Raw genomic sequence first — 18,357 nt, 5'->3', positions numbered from 1 at the left:
CACTAACTTCACATAAATAAATAATTGAAAAATAATAAATAAATAATGTGACCATGTATCAAATATTCAAATATGACTGTCCTGGAGTGTAATTTATACAATAACATCTATCAAATATATTCAGATCATGCCCGATCTCTCTTTTATGCAATGCATCTAATCAAGTGTCTATTTGCATTCGATTTGCCAAGTTCAACATTTAAGGATGTAAATTGAAAGATTTATTACAATGCATCTCATGAAATTTAATAAAGTTTAAAAGGAGTAATCAAGGTTGAAGCAATTAAACTTACAAGTCTATTTAAGACCAACAATCTTCAGCATTAAAATGCAGTGTGAAGACATTGTTAATTTAATTGAAATGTATAATCAATCATAACCTATTCAGAAGCAGTCCACAGATTTCAGGACTGGTGCATCTGACTCGGAGTTGGACACCATGTAGTGAAACTGGGACAAACTGGGGACTTTGTTACAGGCTGCACCTGTGGATAGCAAAGAGATAAAAATGTTTTCATAACAATCACATTTAAAACAGATATTTTAATATGATTTGCATCATCTGAAATCTGTTTTAAATTTGACTAAATCATCATCAACGTGAGCTGAGGTTTGCAGTTTAACTAGTGCCGTCTTTATATGGAAGGGAGGAGCTGGGGAAGAGGTGAGCATTGGCTGTCAATCACACCATAGCCACGCCCCCAGCCATGGATATCATGCTGTAGTGAAGAAGACCTGACACTAGCAGTAGATATTATATTTACATTATAAATCAAATGAGGACATGCAGTCATTTTCTTGCTTTTCATTTTTTTTTCTTACACGGACTTGCATAAAAACTGACGCCCCCTGGTGGCCAATTAGGAGAATAAGGTTTCAGGAACGTTCTACTCTCCAGACCCCGCAGACAGTAGATTATTTATGTGTTCATGTACAGTCTCTTAGTCCTAAGTGGTGGTGGAGAGACCTCGGGTATTTAACCTCTCTTTAACCCCAGCAGGGCTGTTATCAATGCCATTGATGTTACTTGGTTGGTTAGTGCTTCAAGCCGAGATAAGACTGTAATGAGACGGTGAGAAAACTGGCATTCACGGATGTCGTAATGACAGTCATTAGAGTCGGAATCACCTGAGGCCCACTGTAAACATCATGCCTTCTTAGAGTCGCGCAAGGCCAAATGTGAGCGGCAGTTAAATCCCTCACACTTGGCCTCATGTGACGCTAACGACTGTGGACAACATCCTTGGATGTCTCCATCTCATTACATTCATCCTCTCATCTTTCATACCTATGGTGCATACTGCAAGTGGGTGGCCAAACCAGAAGTATATAGATATTACAGGAGTACATAGATATTACTGCAACCAATACAACACTAGCCTTTATGTAAAGGAAAAGGTTACCTAAGGACTTTTCTGAAGGAGGTAAGAAACTGGTATGCCGCCTTGGCTGCTACAATTATTTTCAACTCCGTTGTCATGAGAACAAACCTATCACAAGATGGACAGGGTTGTGCTACAGTAAATGTGAACGACATGCTTTTAGAAGATGTTCTTAAAGGTCCAGCGTGCAAAGTTTTAGTGAAATTATTATTATTATTAGGCAGAAATTGAAGATGAAACAATGGTACTTCATTTTTTTTATAAGTGTACTATTAACTCTTTGTATGAATTGCTGTTTTTAGTTAGCTGAGAATAAGCCGCCATTTTGGATCACAATGTTTTTATAACAGCCCACAATGGACAAACAAAAAAATGCATTTCAATTTCTTAAAATCGTTGACCCTCAACGAGGAAAGTGACATTAGCAGACACAGTTAATATGGAAACAAGGGATGTTTGTGTATGGGTTATTGCTTAACTAATTATTCATACAATGTATTGTGCATATATATATACTGATATCTGTTTATTTTTATTTGGATTTTTGTTTAATATGGGTCATGGGTTACAGAATGTTAATTTTAAATAGAGGCAAATACATTTCTGATATGTCATGTTTGCATCTCTTAAAAGGAGAGAAAAGCAGAGCTGCACTCCCGCCACTGCCACAGTATTAACACAGATCGAAATATGATTTATTTATCTAATTGATACGATTCTTGCCAAAGCAAGTGAGTAATATAGCTCTCATACCAGGATATATAAAGTAGTTTTCAGCCATAATATTGCAGGGTACGTTTTTTATTATCATTTATTTGTCCTTATCTCCCCGCCGTAGGGACTCATTACATATTTTAAGCATAATTCCCGCTAGGTTTTGGGAATAGAGAAATCGTTTTCAAGGATTTATCAGGGAATTTAAATTGTCATCTGTGATTAGTAAGAATTAGAGCGATTTCTGTCAAATGTGGAGGGAAAAAAAGATGTCAGCAGGGAGCAGTGCAGTCTGTATTTGTGAACCCAAACACTCACCATAATGCCCCGTGGCGTTAGCACAGATGATGGCTCCGAAGAACTCCGGGTAATGCCTCTTGATTCTGGAAATGGCCATCTTGCAGGCTGTTGAGGGATCTGCCCCGGTCCTCATCAGCTCCACGGCCAAGTAACTGTTGGCAGAATGAAACGCGGTACACATGAGGAAGTTGACTGTCAAGGCCACCAACCAGGATGATTATAGGGATGTGTGCACGTGTTCGAAAACAGTGATTTGATAATAGTAGTTGGTGAAATGGTGGCGTTTGTATCTTCACTCCATATCAAACTGCAGGTGCTAACAGGTGTACAGAACAATGCTTGCGCTTTGGATAAACAATTGGTGACATTCCAACAATATAATAAAACAAATACTGATGCATGTAATTCGTAAAAACCAGACTTCAAAATTTAAATATACAAATGAAAGAGCACTGTTCCTGCTACGAACAGGGATCATGTGATGCGTATTGTTCACAAAAGATGCCAAACAACTGTGAGTAAAATTATTCTTTCTAAAAGAGGTTCTTTACATTTGAATGCACCTAATGACACAGTTTAATGGAAACATTCAGGATGCTGGCCCTGCAGTTTGTAGTAGATATATTTCTCATTTACAACATAACACGTTAACGCGTTGTTTTAAAAAAAAAAAAAAAGGCCAATTGCTGGCGATGATGCGACACTTCTTAGGCAGCTCTGTGACCGCAGTTATCAAGTAAAAACAGACCGCTGTGAAGCTGGTGGGCATGATGAGTGAAATAAACACACACACACGTCCCTCTGTAGTTGGGAGACCACTCAGACATAATGCAATCCCTTGTCTCCTATCCAGTCCCTAAACTAAATGCCCAAGTTAATTCTAATGTTGAAATGCTTTCATTTCATTTTATAATAATGCAGGAAAACATTAAAAGTAACTGTTAATTTGTTACAGTCAATCTGGCCTGGCTCTACTAAAAAAAAACGGATTTTCAGCAGCATGTGTAAAACTTTAACACATATCAGAATAACAAAGCCAACAGACAAATAAGCAAGAAGAGATGCAGCAAAATACACTACATGCACTACAAAGACTAAAAAGCCAGATTATGGTGCCACAGATCAGATGTCCTCAGAATGGACCAGATCGGGATAGTAAACCCATGCCACTTTGAAAAATGCTGCCTCAATCAACACGGTGGCAAGCTGTGAGAGCCGGGGCTGAAAGAGATGGGTGTGACACAGGCATGGGCCGATGACCGGTTTCAACCTCCATATTTAAAAGTCAAAGTATGGAAACCACTAAAATGTTCATGTCATACTGTGCCCAAGGCATGGGAAGTGTTTAATGAATGAAGAACTGTTTTCAGTGGTATGATGGCCATTTTGCTTATACATGTTTGAATCTCATACCATCCCATGCCAATCATATGTTCCTCAAAGGACAAAGAGGACTAACTACTACTATAACTACTATAACTAACCCACTATAAAATGAAGTCACTCTAAAACCCCTCAAAGTTGTGAAGACACAGGTTTACACAGCTATTCTTCTTAGGACAATGCATTGCCTTCCATTCATTAAGACAGCCTAAACAAAGTGTTAAACCTAACCCTAACCATAAATGGTTAATGCCTAACCCTAACTAAAATTTAAGTGGGATATATTATGCAAAATCAACTTTTTAATCATTTAAATCCTTATATTTGGGACTCTGAAGGTCCTATCAGTTGGCAAAGTGTGAAAAAAGATGACCCATTGAGGTCCTCCTCAGTCTAAGTACAAGAGATAAAACATGCGATGTTGACTTCCGCGCTCATTGGGACGTCACGATGCGCTAAATTCCTGTAATTGTTGTCTCGCGGAGCCCCGCTTTGTCCGTAAAACACGCGAGAGTGCTGGTGAGGGCAACGGTATCTGAAAACCAGATATGTGAAAAGTTCTACTCTTGGCTCCACAGTGCAGCACAGGGTTCTACACAAACTTCCAGCCTCAGAGGATTTATCTGTCCAGTGGATACATGTTATATATAACGGCAATGCTATAACCTGCAAATGATCACTTTTCCAAATGCTAACTGCTGTTAGCTCCCAGTAGCCTTTGTGACTGATAATTATGAACAATTATAGATAATTATAGATATAGAATAATGGTAATTTCCTGTTCCTTAAGTTGCGTTTTACTTTTTTTAAGGTGGACCTAAAGAGATACTACTAACCAGAGTGCTCTGAATATGTCCCCTTTAAATCTTAGCCCTAAACTTAACCAATGTCTCAAAAAATTGGGTTCGGCCTCAGTCTTACCAGGTTTTTGGTCTCCTTGATGACTACTAGTCCTGACAAGGTCAGTGTTTATGCCAGAAATGATCCTATATATACAGGAATAAATACAAGTACACGCACATATGTACAGAATTCTTGAGCAAACACAACCCATAATAGTTCCAGGCTGTGACTCAGAAACCTATGCCTGCATCAAACGTCCCTCAGGTGTTTCTGTGAATGTACAGCTGAGTGAAACTTGAAAAGAAAGCGTATGTGTGCTCACCAAGCTACTTCGGGATAAATAAACCTAAAGATAAACAGATGAATTGTCAGAGACTGCCATATTCTCGGGGTTTGAAAACAAACAGCAGCTTAAATGAAATCTTGCCTCTTGTGGAATGAACAAATGACAGTTTGGGGGCAACACAGTCCATTCCTTTATTTATAATGCTATTGTTGCACAAACACCTCAAAGCTCACACCAGGAATTGGCTGTTTAAAATTTGCACATGCCATACATGTCAATATTCTCCGAAACATAATTCTTTTGTCACAAAAACAGCATGGGAGCAGCTCTGTTGAAAGCAAAGGGGAGCAGAGAATAAATCCTTGTTAGAATGTGAGTTGAGATGCAGCCAGAATGTCTGAGAATTATATATGGGATTCAGTTTTGCTATATTTTTACACATGGCAAACCATGAAGTGGAGGAAAACTCAATATTTACTCACTCAGGCTGTAGTAATGAAAGCATTCCTGACATGAGGTGGAATTTTAGTCTCACTTTTTACTTTCACTAACTGCTGGAAGCAATCTATTACAAAACGGAGCACATTTTACGGCATTCTTTGATCTCTGAAAACACTTTCACATGACTTCCATGCCTTTAAGGATCCATAATGTCTGAGACAAAAGCAAAAAAATATTTTGTGACCTTCCATTTTTTTTTTAAATGTTCTATTTGATGCCTCTGAGCAATTTGCTTCCATGCAGTGGAACACAGTCATGCGACTTTTTTTTTTTGATTTTCCTGACATTGCTGTTATCACAGAGGATGTGGTGCCGTACCTGGGTAGAAAGCGCATCAAAATATCTCCATCTCCAGTAGCGGCAGCACCACCAACTGAGCTGTCTGCATAAGCCCCTGCTCCAGCTATAGGAGAGTCTCCAACACGGCTGCAGGAAAGAAAAAAGGACAGGGTTTAAACAGAATAGTGTCACCAATAATTCATTGTCTTCAACTATACTTTAAAATGCAGATTTAGAGCTTCTTTCAGTGTTGCAATTCACATTATGTCAAGTTTAAACCCCCAAAAAAACAAAAAGTAAGACTAAAAGTAACCTTCGTACCCTGGAACTTTGTGAGTCATTCCATTGGTTGACGTACCAGCAGCCACGTGGCCATTTTCATCAAGAGCCACCATCCCTGTTAGCAAAAAAGGAAAGCAGTGGTAAACGTCAACTAGCACGAGGGTATGGCAGGAGCTGAAAAAGTGTGACAAAGTCATTTCAAGCCTCAATTCTTTTGTGAGCATAGCACTCGACCGTTAACAGCACCGGGGCGCGCTGATCGCATTTCTTTGGGCATGTTATGTCGCTACACCTACATCGCTGCCTGGTTTCAAGCACTTTACGATAGTACATGTATTTATTTCTGCGTTAAAATGTCAACAACTGTCAAGAGCTTTTTAAATAGTTGTTGTTTACATTATATTGTACTGTATTTTATTATTGACTCTCTAATAGTAATCAATAGGTATTCAGTATTATGTCAACAGATCAGTTGACACCTATTCAACTAACTGCCAGTAGAATATAATAATAATAATAAGGATCTGAGAATGTTCCTGTTGACTATAAATACTATTTTTGCAGTGTTATTACTAGTGCTGGGCACGTTAACGGCGTCAACTAAAGCCTGACGCATTTCCATGACGACTGACCGAAAAAAGACGCGTGTGACGTCATGTTTATGTGACTCCGGATTGTTAAAATGAGTCTCTAAACTAACGCTAAACTTTAAAAATAGAGGCACACATACGCAGTACAAGGGTATGCTGGTTATTTGTAGCACTGCTCTTTTCGTTTAATAAACAGACCGCTCCAGTTCGACTGTAGGCGAGCTAGAGGCGCTAAAGGAGCTAACAGAGCTAACTGGTAAACGGTGCCTGGACTCCGGTGTCGCAGCAAGTAAACAGGACGTCACGCGCGTCTTTTTACCCATCATTTAACTTCTATGTAGATTGTGTCAGCATCTTAGTCATCGACTATCTACTTCCGTTTAGTCGGTCACTTGGAAAGTGATACCAAAATCTGTATTTCTATTCAAGGTTAAGGACCTTTTGGTTGCCTTTTTCATGGTTTCATGATTTGCCTGAGCGCCATAACATCCGAGATAAACACCAGAATGATTAAGTTAACCAGTTAGCCTACGAGTTATCAAGTGTGCTGTCTTTTTTTTTTTTTAATGTATTTTTTGCCAACAATTCCCCTGCTTCATGACGCCATCAAACTCGGTCTTATGTCATTGTTTTGACTCAGAGATTCCTCGCGGCAGAAATTACTTACTGTGAGTTTAAATACTAAACTTATAAATTGCCTGAGGAAAGGTGACTTCATTTTTCAGCACTAACTGATGATACCTACCTATGGTGTCATGGGAGTGAATATCAGCGTGCCGTGCCCTCCTCTTCTCCTTCAGTATCGCCTTGGGCTTGTAGGGTCCACAGGATTTGGAAGGATCTGGAAAAACATTCTTTTGACAAGAGAGAAAGCATCATTAACACTTGTATAACATTACATTATCCTGAGATTTAACTGTGGCTGTAGCACACAGAGAAGAAATGCTCATCTGTACGTGTCTATTAACTGAAAAAGCAGCAGAATTGCAGACGATTGGGTTTTTTTATACTTCATACTTAACAGATGGTAGTCTTGCTTGGTTTGGAATCTCACAAAGGAAACATGTTTCCATTGGCCTAGTACATTACTCGAACAAAAAGATGTCCCCATTTAAAGTCCTGCTGCTTCTTAAAATGTGTCCTTTGGCAGTCAAAAGACATTTTTTTTCTATGGGAACACAGACACAGACTACTGTACCAGCTTATTCTTTCTAAGTTGACTTGGATAGGGGGGTCAGCACAGAGCACAAGATGTGAATATTTGTCAGGGTGCAGTGTAGTTTGACAAAAGGTTTCTCTATCTCTCTTCCTCAAGGCGCCTGCTCTGCTCCTGTGAATGACTGACTGCACCCAGTTGACCTGCAGGGAGGCGCAGATGGTTTATTCAGCTTTTTCTGCTCCTTTGATCGCAAAGGTGAGTGAGATTCTTCCAAAAATATATATATTTTTTTTTTTACGTGTGAATGAACATCCCCAAAATGCAGACTTGGGGCCCATGAGCAGTTAACTTACAATATAAAAGACAAGGATCATTTAATGTAGAATACCAGCGTTACTTTTCTGAGGGCTTTTTCATCAAGCCATCAGTGGAGAAAAAGTTGGGTCTGTTTTTCGTGAAAGTGCTTGTGCATTATTTATAATACCAAGTCTGTTACATTCCATTTCATGAAGGCGAAGGTAAAACCCTTGAAAAACTGTCTCTTTAGTTATAAATAATGCAAGTACAGTTGTTCTCCCGTGACCTCAGCAACAATCTGCAACTTTTTCAAAAAAAAAAAACCTTGTTAAAGGACTGATTTGTTTCCAAGGTAGAGATGGAAAGAAAAATCACACCTTTCTGCATACCACACCTAACCACATTTTTTTATTACTTTTGTACTGCCGTTGCAGAATGTCTTTATTATTCAAAAATGACAAGGATTATTCAATGTCTCGTAGCTCTAAATGCATACTGTATTATTTTCCACTTCTTTAGCGATTTATGTTTACCAAGCTTTGCAGTAAAAATGTATATAAAATGAACTTCAGATGAATGTATAGCACCTGTTAAACAAAATGATTAATGCCATGAGTGCGTTAAGAAAGCTTCGGGGGGAAACTTGCGTGACAGAAATAATCTGCTTTCCTCCTTTTCCTCAACCACTGTTGAGTCACTTATATCTTAAGTTTTGTTGTGAAGCTGCTCAGAGGCCATCAATAAAGCACTGCACTTGTACTTGGCAGCCCCAAGTGTAAATATTGTAAATGTGATCAATAGGACACAACATAATCTCTCTGGAATGGAAACGGCTGACTTGAAAGGGAAACAAAAAAAACAACTGTTAGTGTTTGAGGTTTGGAGTTGTTATTGGAGAAGTGAAAAGAGGAGATATTTACCTTTAGCACAAAAGCTGACTTTTATGAACAATGCACTAATAGACGCACACACCTTTCGATAATTGGGTTGGCAGTTGCCGCTCAGCCAGTGCGAGAACATATTCAGGGATTTGTTGGTTGTCAGGTCCTCCGAAGTGAAGCCCATGTTTTCAGCAAACACAGACGCTATATCAGGAGAGAAGTTGTATTTGTAAGATGCACACTCTGGTTTACACTGACCTTGGGTCATAAAAGGTCACAAACAAAGAAGTGACTGGAGGCAATCTGCTCTTCTGCACAGCATATACTTGTAGTTTATGTAGCTTGTGGGAGTGGAAGTGTACCGCTCCATTTTCTTTCAGTAGCAGTGTGTGACCTTACCATTCCTGGAGAATGATGGTTCAATTTAAGGTGAATGAAGGCAAATGAATTGAATTTCTCTTGTATAAAATAAAATAAGTTGGTCTTGACATACAGGCAAAGCTATTTGGTTTGGAAGACACATGTCATGTAGAAATAAAATGCTTATAATTGACCTTCACTTTACTTCTTTACTTCACTTTACCTCCAGGAAGGTGTCATCCTTGTCTTTTATTTCATTTATGTATTCTCCATACCTCTCATGAGGAATAAAGTACAGAAAGTCGGCACCATTCAGATAACGTTAAAGGTGTGTACATTAAAGTGCTAAGTAATGTGCGTAGGTTTCAAATCAGTACAAAAGACCTGTGTGGGAGTCATAGGTCCTTTCAAAGATAGTTTCTGATTTTAAAAGTTACTATTTTGTGGAAAACCCTCTTTCCAATCAATGCCTGCCTGACGTCTTTGACCCCACAAACACCAGCAGGCACTTTGTATCTGCCCTGGTGATGGTCTCTCTTCAGGTTTGAGTGCAACCTGCTTCATCTTTTGCTTGTTGTGGTAACTCTGCCTGCGGTGGTTGATTTTTGCAATGTTTTTTTTTTTTTTTTTTGCTCTAACTTTTAACACCTAAAAGCACTTTGGTTGCTATCTTTAGTATTGTGTTCCTGCTGAATGTCAACCAGTATTTTCTTTCAAAGCTCACAAAATGCTTGTGTATACCTGTGCATTCATCCTGGTGCTTTCATTTGCAGTGGAATTATCAAAAAATAAATGTCATTTCTGGATGCTTAAGCTCCAAGGGAACCAGCACCACATTGGACAGATGAGGTGGCAGCTGCAGGTCATGGGCTGTTCCTTGTTCTTCCATCTTTTTGTCTCTTTTTGCAAACAGCACCGTGGCCTTTTTTCCTTTTTGACTGTTGAAGAAAGCAAATTATTTTGCAGTCTACTTGACTCTGTCGAGAATGTACCCGACTGTGGAACAAACTGTCTCTCTGGCTGTCTGTTAATTGCAAAACTGTCCAATGGGTCACTCTACAGGCTTCAACTTTGACGTACGAAGGACACCAGTGTGTGCAGTGACGCATTTGGCATTGTTTGATAAGAAATATATTAGAGGCACGGCTACTGCATTAGTGTGTTAAGAGTACATCTCTTGTGAACAACATTTTCACAAGAACAAGAAATCTATAGCTTGCAATGATTTACTTTCATAATGGAACATGTGTTTCCTTCTTTAGACACCTGGATGTTGCACAATCATTCCACTTATGTTCAGAGCATTATCCTGTAGCTCTGACACATGCATTCATCACCAACTGCTTATGTTGGTGATCTAGGGATTACAGCGCATTCAAGTGCTATAAAAAATAGAAGAAAAACAGCCATTACAGAACAGTCTGAAAGGCTTTGGCCCTTATGTGACAGCTGCTTGATGGAGATAACTAAAGTAAATTCAACTGCCAGTGTCCGCTTAGAACACATTTCATTCACTGTTCTTCAAATCCACAAAACACAACTGCATTTCAAAGTGCTCGGATAAAAGGTTTGGTCTCTGTTGAATTTATGGACACAGTTGTTTGAATAATGACTAGATGTTCAAAGTGTCCTCATTACTTTAACAGCAATACCAGTTATTTCAATTAAAATGATACCCGGCGACATAAAGCCACATGTACCTGACTCTCCCACCAGCAGTGTGTGTTCAGTGTGTTCCATCACGGCCCTTGCTACTCCGATGGCATTCTTGATTCTTCTCAGGTTTGCAACTGAACCCACTTCCATTGTATCCCTGCACAGAGAGGATAGAGTTAGAATAAACATTGCTGCTGCAGCTGGGATTCTGTCTGAGGAGACAGAAAGTAACCCATCTAGTAGCTTTATATTCGGGACTCATACAAATCACGACAGTTATAATAGAAATAAATGAATATACTTTATTTACATAGCACTTTTCTTAACAGCGTAACGGTTGAATACAAATCAAGAAGTAGTAAAACAAAACGAAACATCCATTAAATAAACAAATAGCCCCATATGATAAATATGTGCAAATCAAGACGTGATATAAAAGAAGCTAGAGATATAATTTGTCCAAGATCAGTAGGGAGAAAGCGAATGAGAGAGAGCGTTGGGCTTGATCTCCTTTTGTCACACATTAAGACTTTGGAATAACCAGCAGGGCTCCATCGTTTGACTTATGATGGCATCAGTGACACATCTCTGATGCCATCCTCTCCCATCTAACCACCTGCTTCCTAAATCAACTAACTGGCCAGAAAAATAATCACCAAAACAAGAGGTGATTAAGCAAATTACAACAAAGGTGTGTGCATCTGTGTATCGATTCCCCTCATCCATTAGCGAACGAGCGTAAACACTGACACTTTTAAGTGTCGCCATCAATCCTTAAAGTAAACTTCCTTGACATATTTTATTTTTATCTCGTAAACACAGAAGTCGGGATCAACTAATTAATGCAATGAATCAAGCCAATAAAATGCGACTCGGGTCAATATTTAGTGTGATATTTCTAAATTAGCGGATTAAAAGGTACTTCGAATGTGTAAATATGTTTAAAGGCTCAGAAATTATACCGCACTTGTTAACCATTTGTTTTTTTCTTGATTTTGCGTCAGAGTAACAGTGGCAATACCTCGGTGTTTCATTGTATAGACTTGTGCGTCAGGCGACATTTTAATCATCGCAACATACTAAAGCCTTAAGAACTGGCGGAGGGTTGAGTCATCATCTCCCCCTAGTAACACAATATCAAAAACTGTGACTCATTCTCTAACATGTATGTTGTATGAGATTGCATGGAAATGTATGTAGGTATTTTGAATCACTGTTTACAATGTGTCTGCCAGTGATAACTACTGTGTTTATTATGCAGTTATATTGGACTGTGTGGGGAAACACACATATCCTTTCCCTACACCATATTAATTCAAAATATGTTTTCCTACAAAATGGAGGAAGGAGAATTTAACAGCTTGCAATGATAACATCGGCAACCAATAAATGGAAAAGCCTTCAGATCACAGAGCCTCTAAATTAGTAGTTTATTAAAACAAACCTCTCACTAAAAAAGGTCAGCCAGTTAATTGTGTAGATGTTAAAGAAGCACAGATGGCAGCAGAACATTGTGCCATTTGCACAATATATTGAAATCTGCAGGTGCCTTTGTGTAGAGAGATTTTTGTCACTTATTTATACAAAGGTCATTTATGATTTATAAAACACCTCATTTGTACAACCTCCATTTTTTTTAAATATTTTGTCTATGTCACTTCATATGTTAATGAAAGTGCAGTTTATGAATGCGTTTATTTACCCATTCATTATCATGGCATCCAGTGTGGTCTCTCCAGACTCATCTGGGCTCCCGCCGTAGCCGACAGTGCCGTCACACTGCTCCGCTTCACAGCGGGCACAGCCCTGCTCCACTGCGTCCAGCACCGAGCCACCTGACTGCAGAGTACGCCAGGCTACAGCAGGACGCAGAAGACAGTAGTGAGTCACTAAGTATAAGATATACTACTTAACAGAAGCTGGGAACCATGATAGGAAATCAAACATTTGCTGATGAGATGATTAAAGTGAAAAGAGAATTTCTACATTCAGGAAACCAAATATTCGAGCATCTTAACCTTAGCTATGGAACTGGAAGGGTCGCTCTGACCTACAAGTCTATTATTTTTATAAACAATAATTGAGTCTGGCATTAACTCAAGGTCGACCAATGTGGGTTTTTCTATGGCCGATGCCAAACTTTATAAATCAACATGATTGCTAATAAAAAAAAATTCTGGCCCACATGATTGGCTAGTTTACCCTTTAAACACCATCTGATAATAACAGTTAAAGCTAGAAAGCACTCGGAGAGCGCAGACCTCCGCCAAGGCAGCTCAGTGCCTATACAATACTTGAATAATTGTAAGCAGTGATGGCGTCTACGGATCGCGGCCTACAGTTAATCACTTGTTCCTGGTCCCATTGCGGACATTTCCTTAAAATTTCATCCAAATCCGTACGTGATTTTTTCGAGTTATGTTGCTAACAGACAAACAAACTCTGGCGAAAACGTATACCTCCTTGGCGGAGGTCAACAAATGATGCGCAACAACTCTTGAACCATACTTCTGGTCAGTCTCTCCAATCTGCCTTTTGTGTCTCCACTGCAAGTGCACAAATAACGTATGAATATTTGAAACTCTGCAAATTAATCAACATCAAAATACCAACCAAATGCAGTCTCCAAATCCAAAGATATGATGAATAGCATTGCAATATGATTGATTTGACCATATTGTGCAACTCTACATTAAAAGTTTGGATGAAATAAAATATAAACAAAAATGTGCAACTAAATCATCTTTGGTTGCAGCCTTTTTGAAGTAGATCGATCTTTGAGAATCGATTTATCTGTTGATTATATTTTTGATTCATTGTTCAGTCAGAAACTGTCTAGTGGTGTTACCCAAATGATGATGTTCTCTATGACACCAGGAAATATTCACAGTTGAAAGCTGAAAATAACAGAGTTGTTCTAATGATTAAAAACACACACTCAAAGCGATTCATAGATTAGGGTTAATAGGTTAATCAATTTCTTGTTGCAGCACTAACCTCTAGCATAAACACTACTGACAAAGAAAATTGGCATCCTCTCTCAAATTGTTTATCCGCAGCAAATTGAGAATCATATTCTGTATTTTTGTTGTATTGCTTTTTTGAGTGTAATATTTAATAATGGTGCGTTTTAAATTATGTTAATTCAATCAAAAGTTCGCATGATGCATGATGTGTCCACTACAGCAAATTTGTAATAAACAAGCATTTGGCCACTGATCCCCACTGATCCATTAGCACCCATGGGGGATCAAAATACCAACTGCTATCACTGTCACCAGCTTGCCACTAAATTCTCCAACTATTACTCTGTTCAGCGGGATGCTACCACAAATTCCTCCTCTTATCAATGATGATTTCTCCATCTATGAATTCTACCATCTTTGGTAAGTGCTCTTGTCTCAGAATGCAGAATGATTGTGGGTTTTTTTTTTTTTCATAGTCGTAGAAGTAGTAGTACATTCATCATATAAAATCCTGTTTATAAAAAGAAAATGCTGCAGAGTGGAAGAGGAGATTAGCCTGCTATTGTCGACTGCTTTTGTAAGCCCCCTAACGCATAAGAGATCTGCATGGGCGGATCAATCACAGGGGCTCACAGATGACAGCTTCCAATATCCACCTGCAGGATAGATGTGTGCGTACCTTTTTCCACTTTCATTGCTGCCTCTGGGAAAAAGATGCGACGCACATCTATATCTCTTAATTCAAGGAACGTCTGTCCTTCTGTCTGTTAATTACTGCCCACATTTCGCTTGACAGGCTTCAAACTTGTCATGTAACTTGCAGAGGACACCGGTGTGTGCAGTGTTGACGTTGGTGGTGTTTGGACGAGAAACGCAAGAGATATCAGACGGACAGATATATGGCTAAACAAACCACTTCCACCCTGTCTCACATGGAGAAATGAATGGAGACAAGACACCCCCGTCACCTTCCTTTGATCCGTAGCAACCGTGGTAGTCAAATTACACACTTGAATGTACTTTGTTAAACTTGGCAGGACTTTCTAAGGGCACCAGTATGTGCAGCGCTGACTTTGACTTTGTTTGGATAAGAAATGCATGGAAACGGGTGCTGTTTTACTCGTGTGACAAATGAAAGGATAACTATCTCCCAAATCTTCTTTGTCGGTGTGTGTATTCCTGTATGTCTTGCTTTGTGAGGACCAAAAAAAATGATAAACTATACAGCATGAGAGGGCCCACATTTGGTGTAAAAGTAAGCGCTCTCGTCTTTGCAGCAAGAATACCCGGGTTCCTGGGTTCGAGCCCTGGTTGGAACAATTGCCCTATGTCAGCTGAGATAGGCACAGCAGCCCTTGCAACCCTTCGGTGGAGGATAAAGCGGTAGATAATGGATGGATGGATATACGGAATGAGTACATTTTGGGAAAGAGGATATTTTGTCTGGTCCTCACAACTTTAAAGGTTAAAATCTGGTTTTAGGGTTAGAATTGGGTTAGGACGGGGGACTATGGAATGCATTATTATGTCTATGAGTGACCTCACTTTGAATGCTGCAGAAACGTGTGTGTGTGTGTTGGTCCGAGAAACATAAAAAGCAATCTTTGTGGAAATATTTTCCCTGTTCCTCACATCTTTAAAGGGCTTTTCAAGGTTAAGACCTGGTTTTAGGGGTACACACCTAGTTGTGATAGTTAAGGTTAGGATAAGGAGCTATGTGAATAATGTGTCCTCACTAAGATATAAAAAAGCTTGTTTTTATGTGTGTGTTAAGCTATGCATCTGGTGAAAATCCACTTGACTGCTAATTGAAAGCAATGCTGAAATATTTCCAGTTTCAATTTAAACACATCCAACGTGTCATCCTGAAGGAAATCAAAGAGAGAAAGGGTAGAGCTGGCAGCGGCAGTTATGAGCTGAGTGGGTTCTGCCAATTTCCTGTTGGCATCTGAGACTCGATGGGCTTACACACCTGTACAGTTAAGCTGCACTGGAGTCACACAAGTAAACTGCTAAAAAGCATTTTATTACAATGTGGGGAGGCAAATCCTTAAAACTCTGGTTTCGGAGCCTTTGGGGTTTGTGCTAAATTATACATAAGCACGCAAAATTGCAGACAAACATACAGTCTGTCCTTTTCTGCCTCCTTTCATGAATTAAAAATGTCAGAGTGAATATTTTTTTTCCCACCCCATTGTGAATTAATCTTCTTTCTTTGATGAATAAATTATTTCATCTATAAAATGTCTGAAAATATTGAACACTGCCTTTCACATTTTCCTGAAGCCCAAGGTGATGTTTTGAAATGTTTTTTTTTTTCTTTTTCTTCTTTTTCTTCTAAACCAGCAGTCTAAATCCAAAGAAGATTTAATTTGCTCCCAGTTATGACAGGGATACATCTGAGAGGGAGAACGACTAACATATTTCATTTCATTTTTTTTTATTACAATCATGCAGCGCACGACTCCATTACATTTCCGAAGCAAAATCAAACATGACTTTTTTTTGTTCCCTCCTTCGTGCGCCATGACAGGACACTGTGCACCAAAAATAAACTGAGTTATAGGTCATGTTAAGACAGCTCAAATGCATTTGCAGATTTGTTCCCAGCTTTTACCTACGTTTTAAATCACATGCATATGGAGTGTATGGTTTTCCTGCTCAAATAAATAGCAAATTTGACTGAAATGGCAGTAGAAACCAAAACATCAAAAACATTGTAATATGCACACATTTGCAATTGTCACAATGTATGTTACCGTGTCTGAATTAGGTCGTGATACTTCGTCAAGGATCCTTTAACAGTTTGTGGGAAACTGTAGTCGACACAAACCACTACAGATCGTAATATCCTGTAACTGATGTAGGGTTAATTATGGACAAATCGGTTTAGTATTTTCTCGATCAATCTATTCTATTCAATTGTGAACATGTTGCTTCCAACATGTCTGGTTTTGGAACAAGAGTGTGTATATTTTTTTTCTCAGCTATCAGTGACCAAAAATAGCAACAATTATTTTTTTTAACGACTATTTAGTTCACAAACTAATGATACTCAAAAAAATATTGACATTTAAGAAGCTTAAATCACTGAATCATCTGTTTTTAAAATTTAAAAAGAATAAGGAATCAGGAATAAGTTAGTGGTTGATTAATAATCAATGAATTGATTAAATCTTACTGTTCAGTTAATACTGTTACTTTCATAAGGGTTATACGTGACAGAAAAAAAAAGCATTTATTTACAGTTTAACTGCAGATTTTGACCACAGTTTCACTCTGGCCATGGGTGTTTTTAATGAGAGCTATGCATAACAAATAGAAGTCGCGACTTTATTATGAATGAATCGGTTTCTTATTTTATCGATCAATGTATTCTAGTCAATTGTGAACATGTTTCTTCCCAAACCTTAAAAGACAACATCCTCAAAATGTCTGTTTTTTGGAACAAAAGTGTTTTTTTTTTGTTTCTACTATATATAAGAATCTCAGAAATAAGTTAGTAGTCGATTAAAAATCAATGAATTGATTACATGTTGTTGTTGTTCAGTTAACGATGTTACTTCCATAATAGTATAAGTTACAGAAAAAATAAATAGAAGTGCATTTATTTACAGTTTGTCTGCAGATTTTGACCACAGTTTCACTCTGGCAATGGGTGTTTTATAATGAGAACTAAGCATAACAAATAGAAGTCGCGACTGTTACTTGTTGTAAATCAATAGTCCTGGACTTTGTGAAACTTTGTGAGTCACTTCCGTGTTGTTAAATAACGTAAATACCTAACAGTCCTACCTGTAGCCGTCGCATTCTTGAATGGCCACGTATTGATGATGAGAGGCAGTGATGTATGGACAGGGGGAAACAGCAACGTTGACGTGCAAACGAGGAGGGACGTGAATATTTTGCCCGGACAAACCGTGTCACGGGCACTATTATAGTAGTCGCGCGGTGCGATATTTCCTCTATTCATGACTGTTTTTTTTAACGCGAGAATATCGTGTTAAAACCGGGAGACGACGAGACGACAGAGGCTTCACTTTTGTGTATTCACACACATAACTAGTCTAATAACTACACCGTGAAGCTGAATGGAGCGTTATACTATATGTATGTTATGCTACACTTCCTTGTTGTGTCACGTGCACAGTGGGCGGAGTCTTCATTAAAGGGCCAGTGGTACATTTTATTTGGAGTCAGGAGGGAACATTATTATGGGTTTATACGTTTCAGGAACTGATTTTAATTTGAATTCTTTTTATCTGAATGCGACTTCTGGATTGATCAATTTTAACAATTGCGTCTTTGTTTTGATTGAAAACATAATCTCTCTAATGCATTCTCTATGTTCAGTTTCACTTCTCTAAAAGTCAAATTCAGTTCTTCAAAATCAATTCTTCCAGGTCCTGGCAGTTCAAATACAGATATGTAATTTAAATTCAGTTACTTTTGGCACAATTGTTATCCCATAGAATGTG

The 18,357-nt window shown here is 38.6% G+C and overlaps 1 protein-coding gene across 1 annotated transcript; it reads right to left on the bottom strand.

Annotated features, from left to right (window-relative positions):
• Positions 1 to 384: 384 nt before the first annotated feature.
• aga (aspartylglucosaminidase) lies at positions 385 to 17,954 on the bottom strand (the record flags this gene model as incomplete). Its single annotated transcript, XM_083891698.1, has 9 exons — positions 17,675 to 17,954; positions 12,616 to 12,769; positions 10,958 to 11,070; positions 8,989 to 9,101; positions 7,306 to 7,414; positions 6,010 to 6,085; positions 5,728 to 5,835; positions 2,415 to 2,548; positions 385 to 485 (listed from the first exon to the last, which is right to left on the bottom strand). Exons 1-9 carry the CDS (start codon positions 17,850 to 17,852, stop codon positions 385 to 387), a joined length of 1,086 nt encoding a protein of 361 aa, XP_083747824.1. The 5' UTR covers positions 17,853 to 17,954.
• Positions 17,955 to 18,357: the final 403 nt, after the last annotated feature.

Source organism: Microchirus variegatus (genome assembly GCF_963457635.1).
Source record: "Microchirus variegatus genome assembly, chromosome: 6".
Lineage (NCBI taxonomy): Eukaryota > Metazoa > Chordata > Actinopteri > Pleuronectiformes > Soleidae > Microchirus > Microchirus variegatus.
The sequence above is the reverse complement of the archived record's forward strand: the minus strand, read 5'-3'. Positions and strand labels throughout refer to the sequence as shown.